This window comes from Anolis sagrei, chromosome 3 (genome assembly GCF_037176765.1).
Source record: "Anolis sagrei isolate rAnoSag1 chromosome 3, rAnoSag1.mat, whole genome shotgun sequence".
In the NCBI taxonomy this organism is placed as follows: domain Eukaryota; kingdom Metazoa; phylum Chordata; class Lepidosauria; order Squamata; family Dactyloidae; genus Anolis; species Anolis sagrei.
The window spans coordinates 257373579-257386237 of record NC_090023.1 but is presented as its reverse complement, the minus strand read 5'-3'; the positions used below and the strand labels follow the sequence as shown (position 1 = coordinate 257386237).

At 38.1% G+C, this 12659-nt stretch overlaps 1 protein-coding gene across 1 annotated transcript in view; it reads right to left on the bottom strand.

Moving 5' to 3' along the window:
• PIK3CA (phosphatidylinositol-4,5-bisphosphate 3-kinase catalytic subunit alpha) overlaps window positions 1-12659 on the bottom strand; it is a 48790-nt gene that overhangs the window by 24056 nt on the left and 12075 nt on the right. The window contains exons 2-7 of the mRNA XM_060767479.2: window positions 9762-10049; window positions 5207-5621; window positions 3629-3838; window positions 2331-2581; window positions 859-1104; window positions 60-145 (exon numbers count right to left, since the gene is read on the bottom strand). Coding sequence (XP_060623462.1) covers window positions 60-145; window positions 859-1104; window positions 2331-2581; window positions 3629-3838; window positions 5207-5558 — 1145 coding nt within the window. The 5' untranslated portion in view covers window positions 5559-5621; window positions 9762-10049. The remainder of the gene's footprint in view (window positions 1-59; window positions 146-858; window positions 1105-2330; window positions 2582-3628; window positions 3839-5206; window positions 5622-9761; window positions 10050-12659) is intronic.

Sequence of the window (12659 nt, the reverse complement as noted above, 5' to 3'; positions counted from 1 at the left end):
ACATGCCAGCTATGATCTTAAACACTAATTTTTAAATTTGTTTTAGAGGTAATGTTTACCTGGGATTGGAGCAAGGTACTCTCTGCGTATTCACATTATCACACAATGGTTCTCCACCATGATATATTCCAGTCCGGACATAGATCTAAAAGTAGCACATTGAGAAACATAACCATAACTAGCATATGCATGTTAAGTATTAATTTAATAAAGAATGAGGCACAAACTATTTTTCAGAGACTGCTATGGAGTGATTCAGTACTGTTTGACTCCAAAAAGGGTGAGTGACCTTTCATGGTTTTTTTTTAAAGAAAACCCTTTTACCCCCTAGCAACAGTGACATTCATAGTTATAGCAAAAATACTGCCCAGATATAACACAACAGGAAGGAAAAAAATATAAACAAGCCAACAACCCTCCAAAATCCATTTATATTTGCAGTTGACTCAATTTGATGCTAAAATTAAACAACAAAAAAGGTGCAAAATGTATGGCTATTATTAAAATCCTGGCTAAAATAATCTATTATCAGATAAATCCCAATTAATGAAAGTGAGCCAATACATAATTATTTGAGAATTCTGTAATTGAAGGCAACATAAGTTGTGACACTGAATTACTCCAAGCAGACACTAGATGAAAGATGTGCTTGCCATCTCAATCACAAAGATTAATGTCCTATTTAGTAGGCAGGGCTGGTCTTTTTGACCAAAGCTCTCATGGAGCAAGAAGTAGGTCAAGGTTTAGCGGCTCCTAACTAGTAATTCAGAAATATAGAAACCACAGTATTTCTAAGAATTACTCATTAGCAACACACTACATCTGCCCAAGTTGCATACAGAGAAAGTTTGTTATTACCTTGTCAATGTCCCGAATATTAACATTTACGTAAGTGGCACAGAGAATCTTGATTCTGAGATTACTGTTAATAGCCCACAGGGATTTGGCAGAAGCTTCTCCATTCATGTACGGTGTAGCTGTAGAGATACGTCGAGAATAAGATGGCATTGTGAAGGTATCCAATGGCAGTTGGGTGTAAAGACTTTCCTTAGCCATCAGCATCAAGTTGGGCATTCGACCAAGCATGATGCAGCTCCGGATATACTGAAATGGATGGGAGAAATGTAATTATTTTCCTGAATCTTGCTACTGTAGCACCACTTCTAAATTGCAAAGATTACAACGCCAGCATTGTTAACATTTTGCTATTCAAACCTAAGTAGGCATAACAGTGTAACATGCATATGTTGCAGGAATAGCAAGTCATTTTGTTTACAAGGAATTCAAAAGGTCAATATTGTCCTCTTGTACTGGTCCTGTGTAAATGAAAATATATCTCCAAAAATAGATTGTTTCCTTATTAACACTAGGATGTTTCTAATTCTTGTCTTTTCTTTATGAAAAGAAAAGAAGAGGAGAATGCAGAATTTTTGGTAGCAAGAATGGCTCAGATATTACTGAACTGTAGCTTTATCAAACAATGTCATATGAACTTAAATTAATAAGTAAAAGTACAATCCTGGGACATGAGTTTGATCCCAATTAAATGTACCCATAAACATTACTAGTGAACCCAAAACCTCTAGAGATTCATTCTTCCTGACTTGAACTTTTCACAGCTTCTCCCAAATATGGTGTTTTCCTATTTATTTTCAAGAAAACATAGGTGGCATTGGGATGGAAGCCTGCTCAGTTCAATGAGGTCAATGTACAACTAACTGTACTTAGGATTACAGCCTAGTTCTTAACACTGTAGTAAATGTTAACCAATGGGCTTAACACCTCTTAACACAAATTCAGTATTCAGCCTTTGGAGAAATACTGATTACATCCCCAACATGATACAGGTCACTGTAGAGTAGTAGAAAAGCACAGGGATCTCACGTTACCGTTCTAGCACTGGTGTAGTATGTGCCTTCCCCTTCTTTTGATCTAGTCTTAGTTCATGTAGGATAAATTTGTCCAATTGTACCTTGCATACCTCACAGAAGACACCTATCGCTTGCACCCATCTTAATCAGTAAGCCTGCCAGATACCAGTATAGTGCACGTAACAAAAGCAAAACACCAACTCCCCCAAAATCATCAACCAATAGACAAAAAACAAACTTTAGCATTTTTCATTAAAATGCACCATTTTTGTTCCTCACACTCCCTCTCATACACGTGCTTAATTACTCTCTCTCTTTCACATGCACACATAAAGCCAGATGGTTTGTATTTCCTCTTCTGTACTTTTTCAGTGTAAATGTTTATATCCCACACTGATTTATCCATAAACTTCTAATTGGCAGCACTGTATTTTAAATTATATAAGAGATCATACTCACCTTATACTGACTCAGGGGGTGTTTTTCTAGCAAATATTCATCACAACCACATACTTTTAAAATATACTTCCCCTGGTACTCCAATACACAGAGCTTTAGCTGTTCTGATGACAACAACATGCTTCGTGTTTTTTTCCTGATTGCTTCAGCAATTACTTGTTCTGGTACATAGTCGTGATTTATTTTTAAGGTGTACTTCTGCTTGTCATTGTTAGGGGAGACGATAACCCATATCACCACTATTATTTGCCCTGGAACAGAAGAAAACTAAGTCAGGGAACATTAGAAACTGTATCCATACAACAAAGGAAACTGTCAAAGGCTTTCATGGCCGGAATTATTGGGTTGCTGTGAATTTTCGGGGCTGTATGACCATGTTCCAGAAGCATTCTCTCCTGACGTTTCACTCACATCCTCATAGGTTAAAGGATCTCTTGGAAACTAAGCAAGTGAGGTTTATATATCTGTGGAATGTCCAGGGTGGGAAAAAGAACCCTTTGTCTGGTTGAGGCAAGTGTGAATATTGCCATTGGTCACCTTAATTAGCATTGAATAGCCTTGCAGTTTCAAAGCCTGGCTGGTTGCTGCCTTTGTTGGGAGGTATTAGCTGGCCCTGATTGATTCTTGTCTGGAATTCCCTTGCTTTTTGAGCGTTGCTCTTTATTCACTGTCCTGATTTTAGAGTTTTTTCATACTGGTAGACAGATTTTGCTCATTTTCATGGTTTCCTCCTTTCTGTTGAAACTGCACATGGACAGAATTTGTTGCCTAATTTCCAACAAACCTCACAACCTCTGAGGATGCCTGCCTCAGGCATCAGGAGAGACTGCTTCTGGAATATGGCCACACAGACCAGAAAACTCATAGCAACGCAACAAAAGAAATTATTTTCCTTTTGATCACTTGCTCCAAAAATCCAACTGTCCTCCTGGTTAACTGAAAATTATTATGCCTCAAACACAATTCAGTACTCTGGTTAATTTATGTATGTTCAGGAACAAAGCAACAAACCATTTCAGTAAGACTGCTTCATTTGTTATCTATTTACGCAAACCCTAATAATGATATAAGTAATCCTGAATGAAATCTAGCAGTGTTTTTTCAACTAGGAAAAAGTGATTGTATTAAGAAAGCTATGTGTGCAAACAAACAAACAAAACAAAACAAAAACAAAACAAAACAAAAACTCCAATTTCTATTTAATCACCCTTATTAATAGGATATATACATCAAATTTCACTCTTCAAGCAGTATGCCATTCATCCAGGTATCGAAGTAAAAAGTGCATCTATTCCTACCTTTATCAAGTTTACTGTATATGTGCTTGGGCAACTCAGGCGAAGATTCTATGTTTGGGGGACAGACGTACAATGCTCGACTATGGGGTGCATTAACATCCCGCAAATCTACTGCTTCTTTACAAACATTAAGAATGTTTCTTCTGAAGTCCTGAACTTCTGGATCTTTCACCAGGTCAAATTCACAGATAGGCATGCCAATAGCAAAACCTAAACAAAGAAATATAGTAAGATATATAGTAAGAAAAAACAAGCACTTCTCTTTCTAGGTGCCAACCCCCTCCCCCCTCCCTTGTAAACCTCCCCAAATTTAGTTTTTTCCATAGCTGTCTTCAAATGCCATCTTTGAGGGACTGTAGCAATGAAGCTCATTCTTTGGACATGACTCTGGATACAGGTGATTAGGGAAGCAGATGAAAGGAAAACAATGCTTTTCCTTGCTCTCCCCATTTATGATCTTTCCTAAAGGCTTCCATTTCCATGATTACAACAGCATTTGGGAATTAAAAATTTAGCCTGAATGTGGAGCTACAAAAAATAATTTTTTGGTTATTTTTAGTAAAAGAAAACCTGATGGTCAATTTGAATGAAGTTATTTAATGGTTGTTGTTAAATTACAATATATACATTAAAGATATGCATCTCAAATATACAAGCAGCACATGTAGTGTCTATTTTGCTTTCATATCTACGATTAGTTTCGATCATGAACAGTAAGCAATCTAATAGCTTTACCATTGGGCTGATCTGAAATGTGTGCACACATCAACTGTACAGATGCCACTTTCAGAAGTCTGGGTCTTGACATTATGACTTCTGAAAGTGGCATCTGTACAGTTGATGTGTGCACACATTTCAGATCAGCCCAATGGTAACCAGTTTCAGAAGCCACGTGTGATGTTGTCTTGTTGGAAACTCACCATAGTTAACTGAATTAGAGCACAATTTGTCACTTCAGATAATATGCCCAAATGTAGTTAACCGAAAGCAAAAGCTTTGCCTTCTTGTGTCAGGAATTTGCATGTAGAGTAAATTTTGCTATAGCTCATTGTTGCTAGTGGCTATCACATCAAATCACTGTTGCATGGGAAATGAACTGATGTTTTGGTTTTGTTACACAACAAACAAACTGGGAAGGGTCATTGACTCAATCACAGTTCTATTTACTAAACACCACGATAACTATATGAAATGACTGTTATCGCAAGAGTAGCTCCTAATTTTTGAGGGAGAAAAATATTTCTATGTATTATATATTCTCAGTTCTCCGTGTCTTCAAACGACCGGAACGCTGAGATAGCATAACCACCCAAAACTAATTTCGTGGTCCACAACTCCTCCCAAACCACCCATTTTTCATGCCAGGGGTACTGTTGTCTTATGAGAGTTCATTTGAACAATGTCAATCCCTATTCCTGTTCTAACATTCAAAAAAGCAGCTTTTGAAAACTAGAAGTGGACATTGGGCTGTTTCTGTTTATTGGCATTTGGTCTCTAGATGCTGTTTGAGGCAGTTCCCCATCCCCGAAGAATATACGCTTATGAATATTTTCAATGAATGAATATAGCAAGTCTTACCGATTTCACGATTAAGAATCTTTTCTTCCCTGTTGCCTACTGGCTCTATAACTTTTAGAAAGGGCTGGAAGAGCCGTAAGTCACATAGCCGCCGTGTTTCATCAAAAAATTCTTCTCTTTCTGCTTCTTGTGTAACACTTACAAAAATGTAAGAAGACTCATCTTGAAGGAGTTGATAGAGCGGGTATTTTCTAGCTTCTTTAAAGAGTTCATGTTTAATATTTAACAGGGTGGCCTCACGGAGGCATTCTAAAGTCACTATCATACCATTTGGTAAAAGACATTCCACTAGGATTCTTGGTGGCATTAAGTGGATGCCCCATAGTTCCCCAGATGATGGCCTTGGAGGCATTTTGTAGGTAAATTCTCTTGAAATATATCAAAATACTATGTTTGTAGACTCCTGAAGGAAAATCTAAAGAAATATAAAAGTACAACTTAGTGATCATACAAGCATATCTCATAACCAAGTCTGATTTCCACATTCTTTCTAATGACGTCAGATTTCCAGGACTTAAGTAAAGGGAAAGGTTTTCCCTTGACATTAAGCCTAGTCGTGTCCGACTCTGGCAGGTGGTGCTCATCTCCATTTCTAACTCTAAGAGCTGGCATTGTCCGTAGACTCTTCCAAGGTCATGTAGCCGGCATGACTGCATGGAGCGCCATTACCTTCCCGCTGAAGCATTTGCATGTTTTCAAACTGCTAGGATGAGAAAAGCTGGGGCTAACGGGGAGCTCACTCTGCTCCCGGATTCAAACCACTGACCTTTCGGTTAGCAAGTTCAGCAGCTCAGCAATTTAATCTGCTGCACTACCAGGGGATCCTTCCAGCACTTATCAGGGCAGAAAATATAAATAATTTTCCAACAATTTCCCCCCCTCCTCCCCAGCAACCTTTGCATAAAGAATATCAAACCAATTATAGTTCAGTACAAAGTAAGTAGCTGTACACCTAGGAACTTGGGAGCACAAGCATTTATTTTGGCAAACTCAAGAACGTGCAGTCCCCTTAAGAAAGTCTATGGTCCTACTGCTCCCAGATATTTGGAGACAGAGAAGAAAAACCCAGAAGCTACTATTAAGTTTGGCTAGGTATCACAGAAAGAAAATAAATGCAAAGCTTTCAAAGTATACACATTTTTTTCTAGAGGCAACATAGTTCTAGCCACGTGGTATGCGTGAAATAAAGAGTTGGGTTGCACAAAACTGCCATAAGATGTCTTCTCTCATTCACATATTTTCTTGCAGAATGCCACTTTTCTAACTGTGCAGAAAGGAACCTAATTCTGGGAATTTCTGATGAACATTATTTAGAAGGATTTTGCTATAACCAGAAGTAAATAAATCTCCTATAAAACAATTCAGAATATAACAGCAGGTTTACGTATCCTTTCTGGAGGAGTACAGAAAGCTTATTAGAAAGTGACATGAAAACTTGATTGTGATTTGCTTGGCATAAACCTCTCAGACACTTATGCTTTCTGTTATACCAAAAGTCCCTAGCTGTGTACACATATTCAGGTCTCACCAACTTCTGAACTTTGCTCATGGTATAATCCCTTTGTACCCTTAAGTCAACAAAAAAATCATTTGACTTCTTGCAAGGAACTTCTGGGAATGCGCCTCAAGATTATTCTTTTCAGCAAGAGAACTGGTTTTCCACTGAAGTTTAGCAGTCAGATCTTGCAACCATTTGAATAGTTCATATACAAATGTAGAAAAGTAACATCTGAACTTATGAAAAATATTCTGCCTTAATGCCTTTTTGAGAATGCTCCTTTCCTTTAAAATTTCTAGCTTTGCATAGTGAATATGCTCCTTTAGAACAAGGGAACAATCAAACTTAGTGAAAAACTGACACAAGAGGTCTGTGATATAATTCCAGTGTTCTGGGAAATTTCTCCCCTTCTTTTGAATATGACTATAGCCTGCAGACCAGATTACAGCATAACATTTTTCTGGGTTGTGCAATCAGGAGTCACACACATTCCCAACACAAACAGCTGTTTTCCCAGCTGAGGCCCTCTTCCACTCCCTTTCCTTGCTACATGGATAAGAAAACATAAGGGGGGATATTTTGACCTCAGCACTAGAGCGGAGGAGAGGGTGTTTAACCTTTACTCCTCCTACCACTTTTGCATCCAGCTGCCCCCTTCCAAGTCTGCACTGTCTTGAAAAAAAGAAGACGAAAGAGAGGTCTGTATGGTATAGTGGCAAATGTCAGACTAGAAATAATAAAACCCAGGGACAACCCATCCCTTACAAGGCTCACTTTCAAACTAATCCTTCTTACATGTTAGATTTTGTTTTTGTCATTATCCCTTTTCTCTATAGAATGAACACATCTGTTGGATCTACACTGTCCCACTCTAAAGTGTGTGTGGAGGATGATCTGTTTCCTAGCATCATGCACTTTGGGAACAAGACAGGATAATAGATATATATTTTAATATATATATGTATGTTTCAAACTCTGTTTCCCTTTGCAAAAAGAAAAAAAACCATTTGATTGATGCTTCATTTGGAGAATAAAGAAAATTCAAGTATCCCATTTTAGAGTTGCTAGCTCAAAATAGCCGTTGGCATTTGTACTTTTCTCCTTCAGGAAATGGCAAGTGACTATCTGTACTTAGCTCGTGTATACATTTTTCTGCTGACACATCAAATCAAGTTCCAGAAATTGAAGTTTTGGAAAGTGGGAATGTAAAATCAGTCATTGTAAAATGCAGCTGGCAGCCAAAGCTGTTGAATGGAAGGGATTATAGTTCTGGTGAACTGAAGAGTGTGAAGAAAACTTTAGTGAGCTGCAGAACAAAATATTTCTACTAATAGTTTAATACATCAAATAGACAGCCTTTTAATACCATAGTAGCTGTTCAGATATAGCTATAATATTTCTCATCGCAGAGGAGGTGTACACAGAACGGTTTTAGACACACTTACTCACAGTGCATGTATATTGTGTATTGTGGATTTATTATCAGGAATCCATGTCGTCCAAAAGGCAGAGGCTGAAGAGCGGCCAGAAATATTGCTAAGACTATACAATTGGGTAAAGGGATAACATGCCAAGAGAAATGGCAATATGTGTGTGTGTGTGTGTGTGTATGTATATATAACAAATATCATTTACACAACTGCACCTTGATTAAATAAAATAAAGTTTTTCCTGGAAACTAAAGAAATCATGCAGTTGCCATGTCACCTCTCAGCTAACTAGCCTTGTACGACCTTAATAAAAGCCCTGGAGGAGAAAATGCTTCAATTTGCCATTGTCTTCAACCTTCTGGAAAGGCCAGCAAGGTCTAACCTCATTAAGACAAATATTCTTTATGACTCATTTTATTTTAAATACTGTGCTATGCTACCTGTCTATACCTAACTAGACATGAATTAATCCAGCAAGGAATCTCTATCATTCTTCCATGAAGCCACTGACATCATTTTTGATTCATATTGTATTCAGCCTCCCATATTAATTTCAAAACTTGTAATTATTTGGGCATGTCAGCAGTTTTTCAACATTCATGTTTGCATGTCTCAGTTCCAAGAAGAAACTGAGAATATGGAGGCAGGGGATAAGTATGCAAACTGGGATTTTGTTTTATTCTGTTGATGTTTTCTGTGCTCTCAACAGGGGTGCTCAAGCCAATTATTCTCCAATTCCAATTTTCACAATACATATAGTGCATGAATCCATTGTGTATATATATCATGCCTTTGATTAAAGGCCACATACATCCCTGTTGTAAATGCATATGAACTAGCAACAATTATTCCATCACACAAAATGGGGAAAACAATTACTGAAAGCATTTCACAGTTGCTCACTGTTGTGGCAGAATGTAAAATAAACCACATGCAGTTCACATTTCATCAGCTCACACACCTGCCCGCAACCTGCCCAGAGCCTGAGATCTTCAGGGGAGCCCCTTCTCTCGGTCCCACCTCCATCTCAAGCTGGGTTTGGCATATCTTATTCCCCTGGCAAGGCCTGAACCTGATTGAAATAGAGCTAGATAATCCATATCATCCAGAAATCCCTGGAGTTGGGAGGCCACCACACGCTCCAAGACCTTACTCAGAAAGGGGAGGTTGGACACTGGCTGATAATTATCCATTATAGAGGGGTACAGGGATGGCTTTTTAAATATGGACCTCACAATTGCCTCCTTTAAGCAAGTTGGAATTTTTCTTTGTTCCAAGAAGGCACTGACCACCACCTTCACCCACTCTGCCAATCCCCCTCTAGCCTGTTTGATCAGCTGGGAAGGGCAAGGATCTAGAATCCATGTGGTTGCTCTTAACTCTCCAAAGATCCTGTCCACATCCTTAGGCTGCACGAACTGAAAGGCTGGACAATCAATGCTGGACAATAAGGAGACAAAGTTATAAGACGAGTATATGACATGCCTGACACTTTTACACCTCAGAAAAACACAAACAAACTATTTGGATTCATCCTTTCATTTCCAAGGTAACTAATCTTCAAACGAGCCCTCTGCCAAATTGTGGACAGAAATGAAGAACTCCAAATAAAAAAACTTCTACCCACCTGCAATTTCTTGTCCTTTTGGATCCGACAGATCCCACACAGTCCTCTAATTCACATGTTGGTTACTTTTTCAGAAGTTCTGTGGTATTCACATGACGTACCAAGCAAAGATGTAGATCTCTTGACATAATCCAAAAACATTGCTGACATGAACTGTTCTTCAACTCTGGGACATCATACTGTTTGAATCTTTACGACCGACAGCTAAATCTACAATCATATTCAACATTTTTATTTCTGAGACTCATAAAGCTGATGAAGAGCACATTCTTGATTAACGTAACCAACCTGGAAAAAGGAGGAAAAATAAAAAGAAATGTTTCAACAGGTATTCAACTTAAACATAACTTTAACATCTGCATCATGATAGGAATGAGAGTGGGAATTTCCTTACAGGATTAGGCTATAACTAGTTGATTTTGCTCCATTAGGTTGCATCCATGTCCTCATGATGCAATGGTTTGAATGCTATTCCTTGTGAATCCTACTTGGTCATAGGAATTGACTGGGTGATCTAGGACAACTAATACTTCCACAACATCACAGGAAGGCAATGGCAAGACCCTCTGAACAAATCACGTAATAATAATAATAATAATAATAATAATAATAATAATAATAATAGGATTTGAAAGTCCCACAGTATTTTTGCACACTGTGGGACTTTCGAAAAACTCAGCCGCTATCAAGACCTCAAAATCGAACTGCAAAGGCTCTCGCATAAACCAGTACAGGTGGTCCCAGTGGTCATTGGCACACTGGGTGCCGTGCCGAAAGATCTCAGCCGGCATTTGGAAACAATAAACCAACAAAATCACGATCTGTCAGCTGGAAAAGGCCACCTTACTTGGATCTGTGCACATCATTCGAAAATACATCACACAGTTCTAGACGCTTGGGAAGTGTTCGACTTGTGATTTTGTGATACGAAATCCAGCATATAGATCTCGTTTGTTGTGACATACTATGCTTTTGTGTCAATGCTAATAATAAATGTTATTTATTATGTGCCTCTCCTGATGGCTCGAGGTGGGGTACAACAATTTTTTTAAAAAAGGAACATAAAAAATACAATAAAGAAAGACCATGATAGATCACCTTAGGATTGCCATATGTCTAAAATGACTTGAAGGCACATAACAACACAATGGTGGCATCTAAAATGCTGAATTTAGAGGAAAGAACCTTTCGGATGCAAATTAAAAGTCCAATAAATATAGAAAATCAAACATTCCTACATCTTCACAGCCATCACTCCCACATTTTATTGTACATTGTGCTTGAGTGAGAGACTGGAATCATGAAAAAACATTTAAAACATACAAATATGTAAATGGGATGACAACTGAAGTAGTTGATCAACCATTTCAAATCATGAGTTAACTGTCAATGAGAATGGTTCAGCAATGGAGCTACCATATATGCTCGAGTGTAATGCACACCCTTTTTGGCTAAATTACCTTGCCAAAATTGATGGCACACTAGACTTGAGTAAATACAGCAACTGCCTAGAGAGGTGGTATGGACTCATTCAAAAAGAGACTGGACAGCTACCTGCTGGGGATGTTTAGTTGAAGACCTTGCACTGAGCAATGGGCTGGACGTAATGGACCATGAGGCCCCCTTTCAATTTTATTATTCTAAGATCCAACTGATAATAAATGCAAATGTAACCAAAATCTCTGTAAAGATGCCTCACCAAGGAGATGAAAATGACTATCTATATAAATAAAAATGTAATTTTCGTTTGTGGGATTAACATAACTCAAAAACCACTGGACGAATTGACACCAAATTTGGATGCAAGACACATATCAGGCCAACGAGTGACCATCACTCATAAAAACACAGCAGAAGAGACTTAAAAAGCCAACCCCCCCAAATGCATTACAATGCAATGCATATATACACAAACACACACACACACATGTGTATATATACACACACACACACATATACACACACAAAACACATATACACAGACTGGGCCACAGCAACGCGTGGCAGGGAACTGTTAGTTATTATATATACCTGAAACTCCCAAAGCTGCTATTTGTGGACTTTAAAGACAACTTTGAATTATGGTAACACTAAGAATGAGAAACTTTCATGAGCCTAGTACATCAAAAGCCATGATAAGGTTTAGAAACTAAAACTGTGGACTGAATCTTCTCAAATACTCATTTTATTTCATTTTTACTTTAACATACAAGAGCAGATCTAAAATACAAATAGGTTTGCTGCTGAATCACATATATTAAACACACATACTTCCCTGAGTTAGAACAGTAGTTGACTAAGATACCAATTAAGTATAGTGCGTTAATGCTGATTCTAGGACAAGCTGATACAATGCCACTTAGAAAGATGGTTCACCAATTCTTCCATTTCTGTATAAGAGCCCAGAAAACAGACTTTCACCTACTTGTGACTTCCATAGCTACTCATTTGCCAGTTATTGAAAAAGTAATGAACAACTACATATATATGGAATTTAGTAACAGGATACCATCATATTACAGCATACTAGAAAGGGAAGTTGAAAAACAGATATTAAAGACTACTGTTAAATTTAGGATAAGATTTTTAAAAAACACACCTAACCAGGCTTTATCCCATAATGCAGTGGTTCTCAGCCTGTGGGTCCCCAGAGATTGGCCTTCATCTCCCAGAAATCCCGGTAAAGCTGGTAAACTGGCTGGGGTTTCTAGAAGTTGTAGGCCAAAACACCTGGGGACCCACAGGTTGAGAACCACTGTCATAATGTAACCTTAATGAGGCCTAAATTATTATTAAGTATGCAAACCAACGACTTGCTGCTTGAAACCTCTGCAAGGGTGGCATGCTGAGGGCAAGGTAGCACCTGCTGTTTCTAGACCAATATGAAGAAAAAGCTCT